Source organism: Cajanus cajan, chromosome 1, assembly GCF_000230855.2.
Source record: "Cajanus cajan strain Asha chromosome 1, NIPB_CcT2T_4, whole genome shotgun sequence".
In the NCBI taxonomy this organism is placed as follows: domain Eukaryota; kingdom Viridiplantae; phylum Streptophyta; class Magnoliopsida; order Fabales; family Fabaceae; genus Cajanus; species Cajanus cajan.
Window position 1 is genome coordinate 24,350,379 of NC_138517.1, and position 22,502 is coordinate 24,372,880.

Below are 22,502 nucleotides of genomic sequence, written 5' to 3' on the forward strand. Positions count from 1 at the left end.
CGGAATTCATCTCCATTGACAAAGCAATCCCAACGGAAGTTTCTCAATCACTCACACATTCTCAATCAAGTTGATACAAGACCAAGTAAGCGTAAGATGATTGGTAAAATTTTTTTGAGCAATAACAATATAGTTGGATATTCATCTTCGAACAAGACGAATGAAATTGAACTGGAAGTTGATCATCGTTAGTCAACCCAACCAGCCAACTACAATCAAAATAGTAGTTTTTCCATTCCACGCAAAAGGAAGGTCGTATACACTTTACTTTACATTTGATTTATAATACATTCAATTACTTCTCAATCAAATTAGTTTTTTCATTCCACTAAAACTACAATTTCTTTTTTTTAGCCAACAATTAAAGAATGGTCATTGGAGTCACCTTTGCCATCGAATGTGTACAGAAACTTGACATTTAACGACTCAGTTGCACAAACCAATGTTAAAATACCTAACATACCAACTGAGTTAACACAAAATGAAAAAAAGCAGGTTCAACAACCAAACAACACAGATGTGCAATGTATACTATCAAGTGATGATGAGTTAGATGGTATCGTTGGTGTAAGCCACATTTTGCCACGGGTAAACATTTTTACATTAATTTTTTTTTTCATTCAACTCTTCTAACACATGTCTATTGTAGAAAATAAACTCAATTTTTAGGCCTACCCAAGACATGGCATTAACAAAAGATCAATTACGAATATGCACCTATATTTTTTACCCTGATTATAAACTCAGGTTACCATTTTCATAACTCCTTCATACTGTATTAAATATTTACAACTTCAATTTTTTTATATTGTAATTTTTACTTAATTTTGTATTTTTTTTATAGTGAAGTACTCCTAAAAATCAATTACACAGAGGTTACAAGACAACAATTACAATTTTTAAGTCCTGGAAATAAAATCAAACGTCAAGTATACGTCACAATTATATATTTCATAATGTTTAATCATCTACAACAATACTCATTACCCTTTTTGCTCTCTAACCTCATTAGGTTGTTACTTGGATGTCAATGAAGATCACTGATATGTAGGAAAAGATTACTAACCAAACCATTTGGTCTCTTCCTCCAGAATTTGCGGTAACCTAACATTGTTATTATTTTTCTAACATTTCTTTTTTTTTTTTTTTTCAAGTCCACAACCCTCTACACTTTACTTTTGTTTTGTGACTAATAATTTTCCCAATTTGTAAATATTATCATATAACTTTTACACTAAAATACTGTAATTTTACTTATAATTTTTAAAAAATGTATAATTATAAAGTTGAAATAACATCTATTATCAACATTTTCATCATTAGTTGTTCTTCTTTACTACACTTAATAACATGTATCAAAATTGTCATATTTGCAGAGAGCTATCATTGAAGGAGACACAATTGAAGACCTATTGAAAACATATGCCAAACACTGGATGAAACCATATAAAAAATTAAAATATGTATACTTCATTCCATATTTCTTTCACATGAAATACTAAACTATTTATTTAACTACATTTGTTTTACACATTTAATACAATATTTTTCTTCTGATATATATATGTGCCAATTGAAGAATATAGAGGACACTGGTATTTAATGATTCTTAGCTTAGAAGACAATGTAATATACCATTTGGATTCTTATCTGAAGGAGGAAAGAATTGGACATAGACGTGACAACATGATGCGAATTGTATGTCATAATTAACTCCAAATAAATCAACCATGCTAACTTCACTATCAATTTCATACATACTTTTTTTTCTCTTTCAGTCCAATGTCATAATACAAATGATGAAATCAAGTTTTTACCCTCAAGATTTTCTTAAAGAATTAGTACATGGAGAAAACTGGGATATTTTGCAACGAAGGGCAATTCCAAATTGTGGCCATAGGTAATAAATACTAATTTACTTTACATTTGTTTTTCATAATCAATTTTACATTGACAATTTTTTTTCCAATGCATAACAGTAACAACTCTGTTATTTGGGTTTTACAATGGATGGATATGGAATATGCATTTCAACCAAACTTAATCAAAGTGGTGAGCAAATAATGCAATACAATTCAAATTACATTTTATTTTACATATGCATATTAATTTATGTCAAACAATGTCACATTTTCAGAGCCTTAATGAAGAAACTGTTCGAATGAAAATTGCCTTAGATTTGGTTTCTGGTGATCATAATGAATGTAAAGACACCATCCACATCAGAGCTGCAGAATTCTGTCAAAATATTAGACTTTCATAAATTCAATTCAGACAAACAAATTCAGGAATGAATCTACAGGTTTAGGATTAATATCATGTGTTGTGCTGCACATTTTTGGATCCTTATTCTGGATGCAAAAATTACTATCACTTGGGCCAATTATTTTTTGCTTCCTTTTTTTTGGATATATATATTGCAACAGATCCAATATAATTGTACCTTTCTTCGCAAGTTTCAAACACTCACCCAAACAATCACATTTTTGTGTATCATATTTTGTGATTTATTAAATGCAATGAATCCAATATAATTCTACTTTTAATGTAGTATTTAAACATGCTTTTTATTATATTCTACATCCAAAAACACACGAATCCATTTTTAATCACATGTTTTTTTATTATTTTAATGCTTAACAGTAAAATAAGTATTGATTATTGACATTATTAAAACACTATTTGAGCCATTAACAACTTCCGATCAATACCTAAATACCAATTTCATCTGCTATAAACATGCACAAATCCATACCCCATTAAGAACTATGAAAATTTAACAAACCAATATCTTAAATATCTATATTTACAACGACATAATGCAACTTCAAACTGCTTCCACCAACATACCGTAACCAGATTCAATTTTCCACATCAGGCAAAATACATGCAACGAGTCTCATTTCTAAATGTTTTACATCCTACATGTTCTTCAACTGTAACCACATTCTAACTTAAACCACACTTTACGACACAACTGACCATAACTATAACCTATCTATCATATTTCACATAACCAACCCAAAAAATATATACTTCTGATACCAAATCGATACTAACTAATCTGTTCAATTTCACGTTTCAACAAATTAACATACAATATCAACTAACAAATACATATCTTCATTTCATCAAACTGCTAAATATCATTTATAATTCCTACTCGCTTCTTTAAGCAGACAAATATAATCAAGCTCAATTTTAAACACCATTCTCCTTAAACCATCAAATAATTTTCCCATAACTTTTGTAATTATTAATAACACACCTCAAAATAAGGTATTATGCTACACACCTCATTCATCAGGGAGTTGGAAACCTATCACAAAATTTGTATTCTGCTAACAAACCCAACATTCTACAACAATTCACAACATTAAGGATTACAGAAACACCTAACCATCACGACCACCTGCTCATAAAGTCTCACAACTTATTCGACGTTCTTTAAGCTGTCGCTGTATCTCTGCATTCTTTACTTCAACTAACGAAATTTTGTGTTTAACAATCTATGGGGGGACAAACAACATTACAAACGTATACACACAAAATGATGGATCAACTTCATAAACTTCCTAAAACAATAAGGTACCTAAACTTCCTCAAATGCCCCACCAACATCATCTCTGTAAAATACAACCTCAGATTGCATTTCCTGAATCTGACTTCGCGTTCTCTGCATACCACGCCCCACTGTGTTACGATTCATCTAAAACTAAATTTCATATAATCAAATCTAACAAAAATGAAATTTGTCAATAACATTTTTAGAAAAAGGGACAAAATGGAGTAACCAACATAATTCAATGCTCAACCAACAATACCATTACCCTAAACCCAATTTTCAACAAAACCAAACACTAAAGCTACATTCACCAACCTCTAAAGCACCACATATGTTATCTTAAAATTACAAAAAAAAGGTAGAAGAACCAAACAAAAATGTAAACAAACAAAAAACCAAAAAATCATCCATCAACGATGTTCAGCCAACGACAATCTTCTTCTTCTGCACAATGCCCTTCACAAACGCATCAACAATCCGCTCTTCTGACTCCACAATCAACAAACCCTTTACCTCAAATCTATGGCTCACGGAAACTAAAATAGCAACCAATAATGCATAATGTCTTTGTCATTTGCAAAAGGCTTCGTTGTTTACAACCCATTTGTTTAGGTGTCAAAAATCACTCAAACGGATTTTTGGACGGGTTGCGGAGTGCGACAAACAAAATAGGACGCCCGTGCGGCGGCGGACTTCACCCATATGGTTGCTAATAGGGAACCGAGACAATCAAAACACCTCCAGGTGCTATTACCACCTCAGTTACGGTCATAAACGGAATCCTACAAAATACAGAACAATAAAAAATTTCAAAGGACTACTCTGCAATTCTAAAATCTTACTCATTAAATTATAATCTCAACCGTTAATTTTTTTAATATTATATCTATGGTAATTATTCATTCACCACCTATGCACCACTTGTATAAGTAGTCCTTCAGAGAATTCACCGTCTCGAAAAATATAAAGAAGAATTGATTTGTTAAAAATGCCCCTAAAATAAATATTAAAAAAACTTAAAAACAAAATATGTGGCTGCTGGGATTCGAGCCCAGGTCTCCACGGCCACAACGTGGAATTCTTACCACTAAACTACAGCCACTTTGTTGCTAATAGGTTTGTAAATTTCTATTATATACTAACTATTTATTCTTGATTAGAACTAAAATACTGAAGGCCAGAACTATAAACGATAAATGTGGGAATTACACTTATCATTCATTACATATGGTTGTTCTGGGTGAGTTGTGAAAAAACTGAAAATAAGGCTTATATTATAAGCCGTTGTATAAATGAACAAAATTATCTTTTGGGTGGTAAAAGTTTAGGGCACGAGAGAATGCTCAGTTTGAAGTTGGAAGATATTACAATTTACAAGTAGAAATTATATTTTAAAATACTTTGGTCGATCTTTCCTATTGTTTCATGTTACTATCGAGCTTAATCTAATTTACAAATAAAATCTAATGTGTAGTTCCTTTTTCTTGGGCTTGGATCCAAATTGCCACTGAGAGTTAAGGTTGTTGTTCTCAAGGAGAATGACATTAGGCCCAAAGATGCCTTGGCTATCATAATACATATAATGATACTAGCGTTTAATTTAATCTGTGTTAAAGGGACATGTATTTCGTCATAGACACAAATGTATTTTTTTTTCTTTGAAATATTTATATGATTGTATCAGAAATTTGTGTTTAAAAATTTAAAAAGAATTTACGTCATGTTAATATTAAACTTTTTTGTAACTTTGAAATATGAAACGATAAAATAATTTAATTTGTAAAAATATATTGTAGCTTTGTTATATATTTATAGTCCCATATATTTTATGTGGCTGCCGCGTGAGGAGGAACCTATATATTAAACGTTTCACTTTTAAATTTTGAGAATGATGCATTTTTATTTTTATCAACTCTCTAATATGTTACCAACGTTGTTTGATATAAATGATAGCAATTTGTGTTGCTAAACTTTGTTTAGCTTTGAATTCTAATCTCGGATATAAAATAAACTATGTTGAGAAGAGAATACTTATTTTGTGTATATTCATGGTCTCCAGTAGAGATTAACTACTAGTTTTGACGATGGATACTTCATACTAATATCATGATTATCCAAAAATATGCACCTTATGTGCATTCACGGATCATGGTCTCTGACAGAGATTAATTATTATTTTCGATAATAGATACTTTGTACCAATATCATAATTACTAAAAAAAACTCTCTAATATGTTTATTTGAGTAACACATGCGAAACTTAAATAGGGAGGCACATACACCTTTAATTTTTTTTCCTATGGATATGGTTTAGACGCAGTGTTTTAAAGCTGACAACCAAGGATTATCAACCTGCACTTGCGAAACATGATTTCATTTGATAAAACATTATTTTAATACAGACGAAAATCGAACCTGAAAATATCAAGTTGATCTCCTATATTTAGGATAGGCCTTAAAATTATTTGTTTATTTGAGTAAAACTAGCTTTAATTTTTTTTTAAGTATACCTTAAAATGATGAAAAATGTGCCTTAAAAAAATAGCGAACACAAAAAATTTGAAGAAACGTCTTTCATGAATGAATACAACAAATAATTGGAAGGAAAATTGTTCAACGAATAAAATATACCAGATGAAACTTAATCCCAAGTGAAGAAAAAGGAACAATTGAAAAATGGATTACCTTGTAAATTAAGATTATTATAGACTTGTAGCAGATACTTTAGACCATAGAGATAAATATTTTATATATGTAGACATGAAAGTCAATACAAATGTATTATTGCTGGAATTACGAAACCTTAGTACACAAAATGGAAACCATACACTGACCAAAGAAAAACGCACACATATATAACTTCAATTAATTAGCCTGTAAATTGGTTTATTTAGGGTAGTTGCTAACTGGGGCTAGTGCAACCCAATCAACACACATTTTCAAACTATTATAATTCTGACCGAGTAATTAAGTTTTTTCTACAAACATTTTTAGAAGAATTTTTTTTTTTAAAAGTTAAAACTAGTCTATGCATAAATTAATTTGTAAAAGTTTTCTTCTATTAATTTTTTTTTTTAACTTATGCATTGATTTATTTTTCTTATTTTTCATCTTAAAACATTTCAAAAGAAGTTTATCCAAATACGTAAGGTTTTTACTTTATTCAACCTAAGAAATGATGATGTTTCTTTGCTTCTTTCTTCTCATGATGCTCATGGAAGGCAAATCCACCAGCTCCAACAGCGGCTGTGGCTGCAATCTCCTCCTCTATCTTGTGCCTATGGGCATGCTCTGGATCTTTATGTGCCTTGTGCTTCTCATGCTGTTGGAACAAAACATAAACAAAATCACCATCTTATTTAATACCTTCTTAATTACTTTTAAATAATTAGGTAGGTAATTCACAAAATTCAAATAAAAAAACAATTAACAAGCTTGATATATGTCGTTAATTAGTTGTCTTAAAGCAAGGAAATTTAAATAGAATCATAATTCAAGTCGCGATAATAATAAGGGTCTATTTAGATATTTTTTTAAATTGAACTGTTATCTCACGAAATTGTCATTAGTCTCTTGTATTAAAAAATTATAAGAGGAACAAGTAAATTTAATAATCGAGTTAAAACGAAAATAACACTCCAACATCAAATTAACAATTCTTTAATTAACACATCTTCGATTATGAATTATGTAAGTTACCAAAGCACAGGCACCAGCAGCAACTGCTCCCATTTCAGCAAGATGCTCGAGATGCCTGTGGTGCTTCTCTTCCTTTTTGTAATCAACCTCGTATCCGGCACCATCAAATGTGGTCTTGGAGTAGACCGTAGTGTCAATAGGCTGTTTTCATCCTTGTGATGATGAAAGTGGTGATGATGGTGCTTCTCTTCGGCCATGGTTGATTGCAAAGTGATCTTAAGAGTGGAGATACAATATGGTAACTGCTTTTATATATGTTAAGATGGTTTGTGTAGAGAGTTCAGCTATTTATAGGTGATAAAGAATGCTTCATTTTTCGTGGGTGGAAAAGTCTTATAAAGAAATTCTAATGAATGATTCAATGCCTAAGTTCAAAGCCTTTCAGTGATGACATTTTGTGGGATGACTTTTTGAGTGATGAACAAAAATAAAATTATGAGGTCTTAAATTCAAAACAGATAATATTTTATCATTGGGGAGATAAATGTGTATGAGAATCTCAATGCTCAACAAGAGCTTATGGTTGACTAGGTGACCAATTAGGCGAGTATGATGGTTGACAAGTAGATTAGGTAGGTTCGACTATAAAATTCTATGTTGAAAGTTTTTCTAATGATAGGTCCATATGTGATGAAGAGTCTTCTTAGTAACATGGAGGGTTAGGAGGCACATTCCTCTATCATGAGTTAATAGTGGCGTAGTGGTACAAGTACTTAGAACATGATTGAGCTCTATGAACCATCATTAAATATACTTAGATTAGCTTCTGATGCAAAGGGGGGCAAGGAGTTAAACCATTGTCCTTTATTTGAGAAGGTGATTGTTGGGATATAATTAAAGTCTCACATCATTCGAACAGTAGGATGAACATGAGTTTATAAACACGCAATTGTCTTCATTAACAAGAAGTCTTTTGCGTGATGACAAAAAACAAAATTACGAGGGTTTAGGTTCAAAGCGAACAATATCTTATTAATATAGAGGTGTGTGTGAGAACTCTCAATGCACAACAAGACTTAAATATATTTTTAGTCTTTTAAATTTAAGATAAATTTAACTTTGGTCTCCCAAATTTTAAAGGTGATATTTTTAGTTCCTGTAATTTAAAAAAAGAAATCTTTTTAGACCTTATGGTTAAATTTCGTTAATGAATCCGTAAAATACCGTTGCAAAAAATTCACCAGCTAATATCTTTGTCAGTGAAAACATCATATTAAATCCAATTGATGCTGCATAAGTGTTTTAATTTGTTACTGTCAAATATGTTACTTGTGACTTGATGAACTAAAACAAGATTTTTGATATTACATGGAATACAAAAATCAATTTTAAATTTGAGGGAGCAAAAATAAATCTACTCTAAATTTGTGAGACTGAAAACATATTTAAGCCTAAATTATATATAATTCTCTCAAATTTCTTATACTTTAGAAAGATATTGATACTTAAAAAAGAGAGATTGATTTCTTATATCCTAAGATACATTTGGTGAAATTAAAATTTAGAAGTGTACTAAATTTGGAAGACATCTTAACTATAATATTTTTTTTTATTTTTTTTATCCATGATAATTATAATGATAGTAATTGGTGTGACTAATAATCTTGTATACATTATCCCAATCTCACATCACTAAGTTACGCTAATGGTTCACTAGGAATTTGTTTATGTACATTTTATCTTATATATTTATAATTTTTTTTTATAATAATTCATTTAAAATGTGATTTGAATTCAACTTAAACTTTATGTGTTTGAAATTTAATCAAATGATATATTATTTGGCATGTCATGTATAATGTTTTTATCCATATCATTAAATTACTTTCAAATGCAATAATTTCATCCTTATATATAAAAGACATTTTTTACTTTTTTTAAAGACTATCTTCTAATTGTGAACTATATTAATTATATCTTTTTTAAAATATCCTTATTTAATTTGATTAATATTTATTTTAGATAAAAAATAATAAATATTTGAAATTACTTAGATAAAAATTCTCTCTCTTTCTCTCTCTCTTATTTAGATTGAAAAAGATATATAGACACATGGATTTATCTTTCTAATGAGATATATCTCTTATTAAGATTGAAGATAAATAATAGGGACATGATAATATACACTTTCAATCTAAAAGTTCTTACTAAGTAAGACCTTGGTGCCATTGAGATAATTAAAAAAAATAGTATATAAGGTTGTTTTTAAAATCAAAGATTAAACAAAATTGGATAAAATTTGTTTTTAGTTTCTCTAAAATTTTCAAAATTTAATTTTAGTCTCAAAATTTTTTGAACTATTTTGGATTCTTTGATATGAAAATGTATCACTTTTGGTTCTCAAAAAATTTAAATTGTGTTAATAACTAGTTATAAAAAGTGTATACATCACAAACAATGAAAAAAGATGAATCTAGAGGCTATACATGGAAGACTGTATAATTGAGATGACTTAAAGGAACTAATTAGTATTATCTATACCAATAAGATGAATTTATTTTTAAGTAGCTCATCACTTAAGAACTTCATAGTTAAACGTGTTTAACTTGGAGTGATTTGGAGATGTGTGACCTTCTGGAAAATTTCTAAAAAAGTGTGCATGTAAGGAAGAAACAAGTTGAAAAGGTTGTGTTGGTTTGTGTGGAAAATCATTGACCCTAAAGGCAGATGAACATCTAAAAAAGGGCACTGCATGGAGGGTTTTGATTGATGAAGGATTCTGACCAGCGAGTAGTTGTATGAAATGTCATTGTGTGAAGTGTCATGGAGTATAGCTACTAAGAGGTCAAATATGAGGAGTGTTACAAATAATATCGAAGCAAGTTCTCTCTCCTAGTATGGTGCAATACAATGACAAACCAAGCGAAAATTTGTAGACTTGTAACACCCCGAACACAATAGAATGTGAGGGATCCAAATGTTGCATATGTGGTAGATTTTATAGTTGAAGATGATTTTAAAAAATTAATTAATATTATTGATTTACACCAACAAGATGCATTTATTTTTTGATAGCTCATAATTAAGCCGGCTTAACTGGGAGTGATTTAGGAATGAATGATGACAAAACACACTAAAAAATATTATGTTGGTTTATAGGGATAGTTATTAATTCCAAAGGCAAACAAACATTTCAGAAAGAACTATCCACGAGGGGTTTTGACTAGTGAAATGTCAACATGTGAGGTGTCAACGTGTGAAGTGTCAAAGAGTGTAGTTAGTGAGATATTAAATCTGAGAGGTGTTACAGAAAGTGTCATCTAAATCACACTGTGAACAAAAAATGGTTCATTTTGGTCCTTTTCAAATATTTTTTTAATTCCTCTAAAGTTATAAAAAGTCAATTTTAGTCCTTTAATTTTGTTTTGTACTATATAAGACTAATTTAAAAATGCATCATTCTTTTTTCTTCAAAATGGTTTAAATATCTCATTTAAATTATTTAATCTTTTAACCACTATGTCAACATGAGTTAGTTCATCCCTTTTTCTATACAAATATATTTTCACCAACACTATATGCAATGTAGCAATTAATGAACAAAATATTTAATAATTTATTAAGTCAAAAGATGATCTTGGATCTCTCAAGCTTTAGAGTTTCAATGTTAATAAACAAAACACTTTTATAAGAGAAAATACTTTCAAAAATATCTTTGAAAATAATGTTTATTAAATGAAGTGTAATATGCATATCGTCTATAAGATGATGTAAATAAGATGAAGCATACAAATTATCTCATATACATTAAATGCTTGTTATTTATTGGAAATAACAAAAAAATGTGTATTGAATGCTTCATTCCTTAACAAATTGAACTAGAAAGTCATCTTTGAACTTACAAATCTATTAAAGAGAAAAAATATATATGCTTTCGGTTAGAATCAAGATCCTTGAAATCACGGAGAAAAATATATAAAGTCAATGCTACAATTGCTCTATGTTGACATTTTTTATACAAGCTCCATTTGATATGAAAAGTTGATAAGTATATTTCTTGATCAATAAGAGATACCATTTAGTGAAATGCATTTAATGTTCGCATTAAATGAGTCAAACGATTACCTGCCGTCATAAGGAAAGACGATGAAGATAGATGAAACAAACTTGTGAGCTAGGCTCAAACTGTTTCAACAGTCATCTTCGTCGAGCTACTATATAAGAAGACTCAAAGCACAAGAAAGAAGAGAGAATGTGTATATAGATACACTTGTACATAAACTTTTACACTTTGTAAAATACACTTGTGTACAAACTTCATTCTTTCTTGTAAAAGCTTACTGCTCTATATTGGTTGTATAACGTCTAAATGAGACGAACATAACATCTATGTAACTTTCATAACCATTGTTCTAAGGTTGAGTATGAAGAGACTTGTCTATAAAAAAATACTTGTTTTGAGCCTGAAGAGACTTGATTGTAAAAGAATACTTGGTTGTTAAGTTAAGAGAGACGTTGTTAAAAAAAATATACGGGTAGTTGCTTGAAGAGGCAAGTCAATAAATACTTAGGATTGATTTAGAAGTGACTTGTTGAAAGAATACATGTATCTTTGTTTAAAGATAATGGAACTCAATATGGTTAGATTGAAAATTGGACGTAGTCTTGGTGGTTGAGACAAGCCAGTATAAAAATACCAGTGTTTCATCTGATTACTCTTTGCAATTCATCTGACTAGTGTTACTACTTTACTATGAAAATGTGCTAGTTTTTGATACATACTATTCAACCTCCCCTTCTGATGTATATCTTTTCTCTACATAATCTGCCCTCAAAAGGAAAATGGAATTTATATTAGAAGTGTTTGTTCGAAGAGTAAAATCAAACGCTCATCGGATTACTGTCGAGGAATATGTACTTAAGGATTCCATGAGTTTCATAGGAGCACCATTCATAGGTAATTAGATGGTTATTGGGCCTACTTGACTTATTTGCAAGGACAACATTTATAATGATGCTTGACATGGGTAAACTTATAGAGACTCTAAAAGGCTTGCATAGCAGCCTAGTTATTAGGATGAAGTTGGGTGGGGCAACGTTAAGAACTCTAAGAACGCTAAAAAATGGATTAAAAGGAATAGTAATACCAAGGTCTTGGAAGGGAACATCATACTTAAAAAAGAAGTGTCTTGTGTCCTAAGGAGTTTTTTTTTTTTTTTTTTTGCATAAAGACATAGTGTAGATCAGGAGAGAAACCGATTTTTCAAAATCTAGCAAAAATGGAAAAATGATCTTTTGTGACAAAAAAGGTAGAAATTTTTACAAGGTTTATAAAGTTTTGAAGGGTTCTTGTATTGTTCAAATGAGAATTATAGGTGGCAATCTCTTCATGAACCCATTCAAAACTAGACACAGTTTTGGATTTACTATTATACTCAAGACAAGTCATTAGGCTGGTTTGAAGACTCAACTACAACATTGGAGAAAATGCTACTGGACAAAGAGGATAAGTCATAAAAAGTTGATGATGAATCAAAAAAGAAAAAGAAGAAGAATGACTCATTTTTACCTTTGAGTAAGGAAAACAAAAGAGCGTTCAGGTGAAGAACAAAAGATAGCAGCAAGGCACTTAAATCTAGAACAAAAGATATCAGATGAGTACTCAATTGGAGATCAAGAAATTTCATTGAGGTATTCGGTCTTAAAGTAAGGGGATTGATAAAAATGAATTCTTATTTATAATAAGATAAAAGGATGGTGCGAAAGATTGCAGCCGTTGGATCAAGGTTGAATAAGCAAATGTCATTAAAAGACTCTTCATATGCTTTAAAAAAGTGTAACCCTTGTTTCAAGAAGGAAGATGAAAAGACATGACGATTCATAAGAAAGTTATTGTTAGGAAAATTAATGATTCATAATGTATATCAAGACTATGCAAAATGACAAGGTTACTAGGTTTTCAAGATTTTATGATTAAAAAATCTTGAAAGCTTAGGGGCAATGTGTACTCAAAGGGTTAATTGGTTGAAGGGTAAAATCAAACACTCTTCAAATTTCTATCGAGGACCATGTAATTAAGGACTCCATGAGTTGTGTAGAAACATCATTCAAAGGTAATTAGATGATTATTGGGCCTACTATTAGGACCCAAGCCTGATAAGGTTAGTATAAATAGTACATATTAAGGAGAAAAAGGTAGTTTTTGACTACATTTATTATGCCATTTATTATGTCAACTTGTCAAAGACCAAAAATTATCTTTTTAAGTTGATCCATATATGTCACCTAAATTTTAAGCAATTCCATTAATATTTACTCTAATACAAGTTTCTATCAATAAATTGTTTAATTCATAAATATCTTTTCTCTCTCTTCGGTATTTTGTATTTTCTCTCTTATATTTATACACATAAATGATTGCTTACATAAACAATTTTATCTAATTTTAAACGATCTAAAATCCCATGACATACTAAAATAATATTTTTATTATTAAGCCATCATAATAACTCTCATACAAGATACTCTAATAAACTACGAAGAAAAAATATATTTATTTATTACGATCGAAACAACGTCTTTCAATAGTAGACTACATCCTATATAAAAGGTACTAAACATTCTTTCAGTAATACTCTAGGACAAATCAGTCTTAGTAAACTATAGATAGGACCAAGAATTTATGTGTCAGAGACCGAGTGGTGAATAAGAAACTCACCACACCTCATAGCTCCCCCACCACCATATGACTTTATTGCAACCTGCATTGGTCAACTTGGCTCAGCTGGACGGACACATGATGGTTTAATAGGTTTTGGTGTTGGGGACCCCAAAATGTACCATCAACACATAAAGTTCCATATGGTGAGGAAATTCCAGATATTAAAGCAAATGTGGTAATCAATTGTTCTCCAAAATCCAAATCCAAAAAACAAAAAGTGACAGCAACGATTTGAAAGAAAATGTAAGACCATCTTAATACAAGGTATAACTAATCATGTCTTAAAGCTACTTAATACAAGGTAGGATCATGTCTTAAAGATACTTTAGAGTCAATCAAATTGATCAGTTCCACCCTATTCACCCTGATCTATCTCACACATCTAATAGTAGCAGTAAAGTAATGGTGAGCACACCTATTAGAAGTCCAAATGATCCAATCATCACCTGCAGCCACCCAAAATAAAGTATTATGACTACTCAATGATCAGTTACCACCAAAATATGAAGACAATGGGGGATCAAAAGTGAATACTGGTATAGTACTTGCAGTATTTGCAATAATTAACACAATTATGTGCTTCCTTGGTCACAAAGGATATTAGTGTGCAAGTACATTAACATAAATAAAAAACCAACGGATACTCTATAATAATGTTCAGCTTCTATAACAAAGTTTGAAAACTTTGCATTGACAAATATGCAGAAATACTGTCTATTTATTATAAAGAAAGTATGAAGAGAAATGGAAATATGTTGTTACATTTTTTATTATTTGATAACAAAGTTTGGAATTATATTTGGGGTTGCGGTTTTATTATGAATTTTGATATTACAAAAAATTGTGAACAAAAACAATTTCATAATCTAATGATATTGAATTGGATCTCTTTAATTAAAGTTGAGATTGAATTTTATGAATAAAAATAAATGCCACTGAGAGAAGAGATTCTACCAAAAAGTTGATAGAAATTAATTATTAACAAAATTATTGAATACTTCATACATTACGGTAATAATTGTGGTTACGATCTATTTTTTTTTCTTTTCAAAAATGCTGTCAACTGAAATTTGTTAGAAACTATAAAATTACGCGAGTCTTGTATCTTATTTAAAGAGTTTTACTTATAATTGTATAATTTTTTTTTAGTAAATTTCAACTAATAACAAAAGAGTATTTTTAAAGGAATGTCATAGTGTTCTGTGAGCACTCATTCTCATTTTGTAAAACCTTGTTTGATAGAATTTATGCATACCCTACTAACAAATTTGAGTCCTATTTTCTATTCATTTCTTATTCAGATGAACACATGATTTTTATTAAAATAAATATTGAGGAGACCTTATGAAAAGAATGATGTGTAAAAAAAAAGTGAGTGAGAGAGAGGCACCTGTCCTTGATGGGCACTAGAGGTGGGAAGAGGGTGTATAGCAGCAGAGTCAACTTCATCAGTGGGAAGAGGAACTGCAGGGTTACTGGTAATGAAGGGCAAGCTGCCACTTTTATAGGGTGCCAATGGATCAGTCACACTTGGTGAAGGTGAACCTGCTTGTAGAGGATAAAAAGGAGAAGATGATGGCACTTGACCAGAGAATGGAGCTGCTGAAAGTTCTGGTGGCATTGCTGAGGCATGTGGTGTAGCTGCTACTAGTGAAGTGACCTTAATTGCTAGCTTCTGAGAAGTACCTTGACATGCTTTAAACGACCCATCATTGAAGCTAAAGTAGAAGAAACCATGGCGTGATGGATGCCACTGAAACATTAACATATAATTGGTATAAAAAAAATACTACATGTATTTTATATTTTTAAGATATTAGACATATTTGATGTTTTTTTTATTATTTTCTTTATAAAGTATTAGAACATAAGACTTGGTCAACTTGTAGTTATTTAGGTTTATGGTAGTGGTTTCTAATTTTTCATTTTGATAATTCTCATGATAAATGTTTATATTAAAATCAACATAAATTATTGAGACGGATCTTCCATTCTGATTTGAGTAACATAATAATAAAAAAAAATTGAGCTACTACATTTGAGTTTTATTCATATATAGAAATGGCATTTGGATACAATATTATTTATAGTTTTTAACCCTTTTCTGCATAGTCAATGGTTTTGAAGCACTTAGAAAGAAACCAGATGAAAAGTTTCGAAGGGCCTTACCGTGTAGGAGGCAGTGTTGGGGTTGGTGAGAAGAGTGGCTTGCGTGAAATTGCAGAGATCAAAGGCTTTCTGGTTCTTGAAAATGTAGATGTTGTAGTGTTGCTTGTGCTTGAAAACTGAGACAGAGTAGGCAAAGCAGAGAGTAAGTAATGTTAGTTAATTGCTACTTGCTAGTGTTAAAAAAAAAAAACTTATTTTGAAGATCCAAGTTTTTGTTTTCTTGAGTATTATAATTAGTGGCACTCACTGATGGAATCTCCAATGTGAACAGTGGGGTTCTTCCACTCTGAAGACCCATCAACTAGAATGGTGGTGCAATGAGAAGAGTGGAACAGGAATAGTAGAGGTAGAAGAGTGAAGAAGAAAATGGGTAGGGACATTATCATTAATATGCTTTGGTTTTGAAGGAAAATTTGGGGACTATGGTTAAATAAGAGAGGCTCTGCAGCTTTTATGTTTATATATCTCTGGCATGGTCCACTTCTATGGGAAATTATGGAATAGAAAGAGAAAAGAAAAATGCATGTAAAAAATGTTTGGGTGGGGAAAGAGAATTATTGGGGAAGGAGACAACTAAATTGTCAGAAGGGTTGGGCTTTTAGTTGGTCTGTTGGTGAAAGTTTGAATAGGTGTTTAATACTATTATTTTACACAATAAAAGGTTGTAGTGACTTTTCTTCTTCTTCTTCTAAACAGTTAGGGTTACTTTCATTTATGAATATTTTTTTAATTAAGTTGAATAACTCTTTTTTATTATATCGATTTTTATAGGAATAAAATGATATTTTTAGTTTTAAGTTGAATTCTAGACTTTGGTTAACTATCTTTGAGTATTATTTGAGTTTAGTTATATACATTATATGCAAAGATTTTACATAGTTAATTAATTGAAAACAATTTTTTTATATGATTTTTAAAATAATTATTATAAGATTTGGATGAGATTATTTTATGCTATTTGTCTGAGGAAATATTTTATAAGAGTTTTTTTTTATCAGAAGAGCATAATCTAATTTTATTCATAAGTTTTTATTTATAGAGAAAATTTGTTATACAAAACCAAATATTAATATTATCCTATTCTAAAAATAAGGAAATAAATCCTAAAATAATAAAAACAGATTAAATCTAAATATTTGAAATATAAATAAAATATTCTTATAAAAAACTAATTTATTCTTCTAAAGATATTTAGGCATATTTTCAACACTCCTCCTTAACTGAATATCTTTATCATCTAATTTAAATTTAAATTTCAAAATCTATTTTTTCTCTTTTTGATCAGTTTCTTCTTTTTTGTGATTTTTGTTGCAATCCTTCTTGAGTAAGACCACTTTAGCATTTGTCTTGAACTTCTCTTTTGAAGGTGATTTTTCATCATCTTCATTCTCCTCTTGATCATCAAGCTTCTTTTGAAGACATGTATCTTTGTGCTCTTCACTTGTATCTTCATTTATAATTGATTCCTCCTTCTCCAAATTTAAAGCAAAACTCTTGCCTTTCTGTTTGTAGTAGAATTCGTCTATGAGTTCTTTTTATTTGAACTAGCACAAAATTGTTTCAATTTAGGTATTTTACAGTTAACTTTCTTAAAAGCGGAAAGATTATCAAACAGAGTGACTAATAAGCATTTGTTTCCAAATTTTCGTAAATAATTATCAAACAACAATTTTCATGCATATAGACACTCAAATGAACGGAATGAACAATACATATATTGGCAATACATATCATTGTCCAATTTACATAATTATCAAGTTACAAAATGATGATTTTAAGAACGACAAACTACGAAATACGGAATTAAACTAAAATACACTAATTCTATGAAAAGAAAGCAGAACGTGGCCAAGAAACCATACCCAACAACAATCCCATGCACGGAAGCCATATGCGCAGGCAGAAAGTGCTTACAAAAGTGCAAGTATGAAATTTCTGACCCTTGTGAAGGGTATGTTTCTCGTATTTATAGAGTTTAGTCGAGAACGGTTAATCCTGTGCAAGTACGTCGTGGGTGCGCAACCGTTGTCCACTACGCTAATGACGTGTAACTTCTCAACCATTCACCCACGTTCCTCAACTTTTTTCTTCAATTCTTCGACCAAATAACTACCTTAGTGTAACCACTCAACCGCTCAAAACCTCCAATAACTCCTTCTTTTCATTTCTCGATCAATCCTCGAATAGGTATGCTTATGGTTTCTGATATTCTTTTTTGGTAGATACCTTGTCCAACCTCCTCATTTTCGAGAATTTTCAAATGTTTTTCGAGTGGCCCTAACAAATGCCCCCTAGGAATTTAGTCTCGATGAACGTACTAGGGTGAAGGAGAACTAAATTCCTATCGAGAATCTTTCTCTAATCTTTCTTGAATTTTCTCGTTTGTTAACAATTAGAGTACCTTGTATTACTTCGATAAAAACCTACTCTGACCACCTATTAAATGCAATTACCGTTTTATTTGACATTGATTGCTCTTATCATGAATTTTGACAGTGCATGCTTACGTTTCCCCAAAATCCTGTCCGTGAAAAACGTTTTTGCAACTGATTTGAATTGATATGTTGACCCGTTTTACCCTCAGGCCCATTTGTCTTTTTTAAAAATCTTTTACCCTAAGATAAAAATCACTTTTCACCACTTCCTTCGTGCACAAGTCTCCCTTTTTTCCCTCGCTCTTGATTTTCTTTGTTGTTCTTGCTTTCTTCAACACTGCCATGGCTTCCTCCGCCGCTTCAACCTCTGCTACTGCCTCCATTCTTTCTCCTACATTGGCTATTGCTTCATCTACACAATCCCTTTCACTGCTAACAACCAATGCCACAGTCTGTACAGTAAAAGATGGTGATGAGACCTTCATCCCCATCCCAGGCATGGAACAAGCAAGCCTCAAGATTTTTCATTCACAGGTACTTCTCCCTTTCTCTCTTGAAGATGGCACTACTCATGTTTTTTTAGGTCCGTTCATGGGTCAGAATAAGAAAAAATTTGGCAATACTCTGCTGCCTGAAGATTCTTCTACTTTACCATTTATTTACTCCCCACAAATAGACTTGACCCTATTTGGAGATACCACTAAGATTTTTAGGGCGTTTCCTACCACCAAAGATAGGCATTTATAAGGTTAGCACGTGTAAAAGGTTCCATGCATTCTATGTAGGTAGATACTGGTATATTTGAATTCATTCAACTAGCTAAGTTTGACTTGCACCTCATTGACCCTCAAATGCTTCTTTCTGCAATTTTCTTCTGGAATAGAGAAACTCGGGCTTTCGAGTTTCCATGTGGTTTTGTGTCTCCTACCCTATTAGATATTGCTACTATCACTGGATTAGCACCCATAGGGGATAAGTTTTACCAGATGCATTCGAGGAAGAGATTTCTATAAAGGAGACTTCTATTTCTTGGGATAAAAAGACTTACTTGGCTTTCATCAATGCCCATATGGGAAAATTGGATACTCCTGTTTCAACCTCAAAGCATATTGCTTTTTTAATGTATTGGCTGTCTGCTTGTGTTTTCTGCACTCCCTCTCTTAAGTTCCCAAATATTATTATACTTTGGCTCAAGCTTTGCATCTAAAAAAGAAAATCTGTTTGAGCAAGCTTCTGTTGGCCTCTCTATATACTTGTCTCGATGAAGCCTCGGAGAGTCTTTTCCGCGAATCTGGTCCTCACAATCTCTCTGGCCCGCTATGGTTATTACAATTGTGGCTCAACGCTATCTTGGAGAAGAAACTTTCACTTACTTCTTCTTTTGCTCCTGTATGTGAACTTGAAGGAGCACGTTTAACTACCCTTACACCTCGAAAGCATTCAGTCGACAATTTCTCAAAATATATTAGCACGATTCTCAATTTTGATAAGTTCACTGAAGACTTGGCTCCCTTCATACGTCCTACTTTAATAGGTCCTTCTTGGCTTCGACATAATAACCAGGTTGGAAATATTTTTCCGGATTCCGTTGGTATGTGGTTTGGCTTTTTATCATGGGATGTTATTCTATCTGGAATGCGGCAAAAAGATGTGAGAATCTATCCTTACCAACCCCAAATGTTTGCTCGAAAATTTGGCCTCTTCCAAATGAAACCCCTTCCACTTCGTCGTAAGGAAAGAATAGATGCTGATATTTGTGTCGAAAAAGGAGATTACAACGATGTGTTAGATTTTATCTTACATCTTGAGAAGCAACTTTTTCTTACTCCTTGCACCTTCTCTGCTTCTTTTCTAGTCTCGAAGTGTTTTCTTCGTTGGTGGTGTGAATATTATATAGACAAGATATTCAACTTCGATGATTTTTTAAAGAAGCTGATTAATTCTCATCTTTCTTCGCAGGGTCCGAAACTATCAGATACTTACAAGAACCGAACTATTATTTATCAATTCGAGAAATTTTTTAAAGTTTGTTATCGACCTGACAATATAGATCGAACCATCTTTGATGCATCTGTATCTTTATCAAAAATGGTACAAAGGAACATCCGCTCAAAAAAGGTTATTAATCCTCGAGGAAAAACTGATTTTGAAAAATTTTGCCCTAAAAATATTCCTCCTCTTCCAAATGCTCGTTTTGGTTTAGTCAAACATTTATCGCACCCTCCTTGGGTGAAGACACTTGATCCATTTTACCTCGAGCGCAAAGAAATTCCTGTAAAAGATCAAGTTACCTACACGAGATGTTCCGTGTACGATTTTCCTCGAGGGAGATGGTGGCCTTTATGTTGGGTCGATAACCGCAACCTTCCTCCTGGTAAATGTTTGTAACAACACAACTTCACTATTATCACTTTTACCATTGCTTGATTATTACTTCTATTTTGCATAGCTGCTGTTCCTCAAAAGGTCCCTCAACACCCTGACTAGACTACCCAATGGGAGAGTGATGATAATGACAGTTCTCCATTAAAAACTCAAAAACGAAAGACCATTTCTGACAAGTTTTCTCTGCGTTCTAAGGTATAATTTCTTTCTTTCAATCGAACTTACTTAAATACCATCTTTTCTGAGTATCTCTTTTCTTTTCTTTTTTCACAATTTCCTTTTTCCTTATCCCTTTATTTCTTTTAGGTTTCGACAATGAAGAAACTCGATAAAGAGAAAGGGAAACACTCACGTCCCTAAACCGCTCTTGACACCAAAGGTCGAAAAACTTCTCCAAGATGCCATGAAGCCTGCGGCCAAGGTATTAAGTTTTTGCCCTCACTCCTATTCCTTTTATTTATCCGAATTCTAAAAAGAAAAAATTTCTCACCATAAGATATCGAGATAATCCAAATTTCTTCTTCTCGTGATGTCTCCAAGGACGCTCCACTTTCGACTGAGGATCCTCACAAGGTTTGAAATTTTCCATGACCTTCATCTCCAAAGCTTCATACTCCTTCACCCTCCCACCAAGATGGCATCGAGTCTTCTATGCCACCTCCAGTCTTGATTCTTTCTGATGATCTAGACTTGATTAGCTTCTTTAATGATGATGTCGAGCTTGATAATATCTTCGACGTCTTGGAGAATTGGACGAGTGGTACTTCTACTTCTGAAAAGATCTCTGAGAAAGTCCTTGAGTCATCTGCTACTTTTCAGCCTCTCCTTGAATCATTTCGCTTGAAGGCTTATGTTGATGATCTCGTTCAAGCATTTCTCATCCCTAAATTTAAGATCGAAATTGAGCAAATGATGGATGATTTGCTGGCCTACCCATATTTGCTGGCCTACCCAGATCTGCCTCCCGAAGTTCATATTGAGCTTCAAGAATTTATTAAACCTTTCGCTCTTGCTTGGGATCTCTGAGCTAAGTGGGCTAATTCATTCCAGGAGGTGGCCCAAATCGAGATCGAGACCGAGGGTGATCGTGCAAAACTTGAGCATCTTCATCAAGAATTGCTCTTAATCAGGAAATCAACTGAAGAAATAATCTCTACTCTGAAGAAGTTGCAACAAGAAGAGGTTGATACTGAAAAGTCTATCGAAGCCCTTCAAAAAGAACTCGACAATCTTCAGCCAAGCAAGCTTCTTTAAAGACTCAGAGTCAAGAAGTAATTCAGAAGCAAAAAACCTTGAAAGATAAAGGCAAAGAGATTTCATATTGACTCTCAAAAACTTTGGAGCACAAGAAGCGTGTAGAGACCCAATGCGCATCTCGAAGGCAAAGCCTAGATGAAGCCTATCAGGCTTATAGGAATTTTAAGTCCAGGTTTGTAATGTTGATTAAATTTGAAGACTATGTTCATAACTTCAATTCCTTTCTTTTTCGAACAATGTTTGATTTATCAATAGTACTTTTAATACTCTGTCCTTTCATAAAAATGTTTCAAGTACTTACCATTGATCACCTTGCTTACTGCGTTCGAATTTACTTCTTTAATTACGTACGCATTCTTTGAGTACACTTGATTGACCCTGAATGGGCCTT

The 22,502-nt window shown here is 31.9% G+C and overlaps 2 protein-coding genes and 1 non-coding gene across 3 annotated transcripts; all 3 read right to left on the minus strand.

Moving 5' to 3' along the window:
- Positions 1 to 4,484: 4,484 nt before the first annotated feature.
- Positions 4,485 to 7,411, minus strand: LOC109815894 (uncharacterized; the record flags this gene model as incomplete). The annotated part of the gene is made up of 2 exons (XM_029274887.2): positions 4,485 to 6,887; positions 7,265 to 7,411. Coding segments are annotated over 2 exons (306 nt in total), but the record flags the coding sequence as incomplete, so codon positions are not given.
- Positions 4,596 to 4,667, minus strand: TRNAH-GUG (transfer RNA histidin (anticodon GUG)). The gene has a single exon. It is a non-coding gene; the product is annotated as a tRNA-His (tRNA).
- Positions 7,412 to 14,066: 6,655 nt separating the features above from the next.
- LOC109815906 (uncharacterized) lies at positions 14,067 to 16,587 on the minus strand. Its single transcript, XM_020380725.3, has 4 exons — positions 16,342 to 16,587; positions 16,095 to 16,210; positions 15,316 to 15,678; positions 14,067 to 14,371 (listed from the first exon to the last, which is right to left on the minus strand). Exons 1-4 carry the CDS (start codon positions 16,478 to 16,480, stop codon positions 14,300 to 14,302), a joined length of 690 nt encoding a protein of 229 aa, XP_020236314.1. The 5' UTR covers positions 16,481 to 16,587; the 3' UTR covers positions 14,067 to 14,299.
- Positions 16,588 to 22,502: the final 5,915 nt, after the last annotated feature.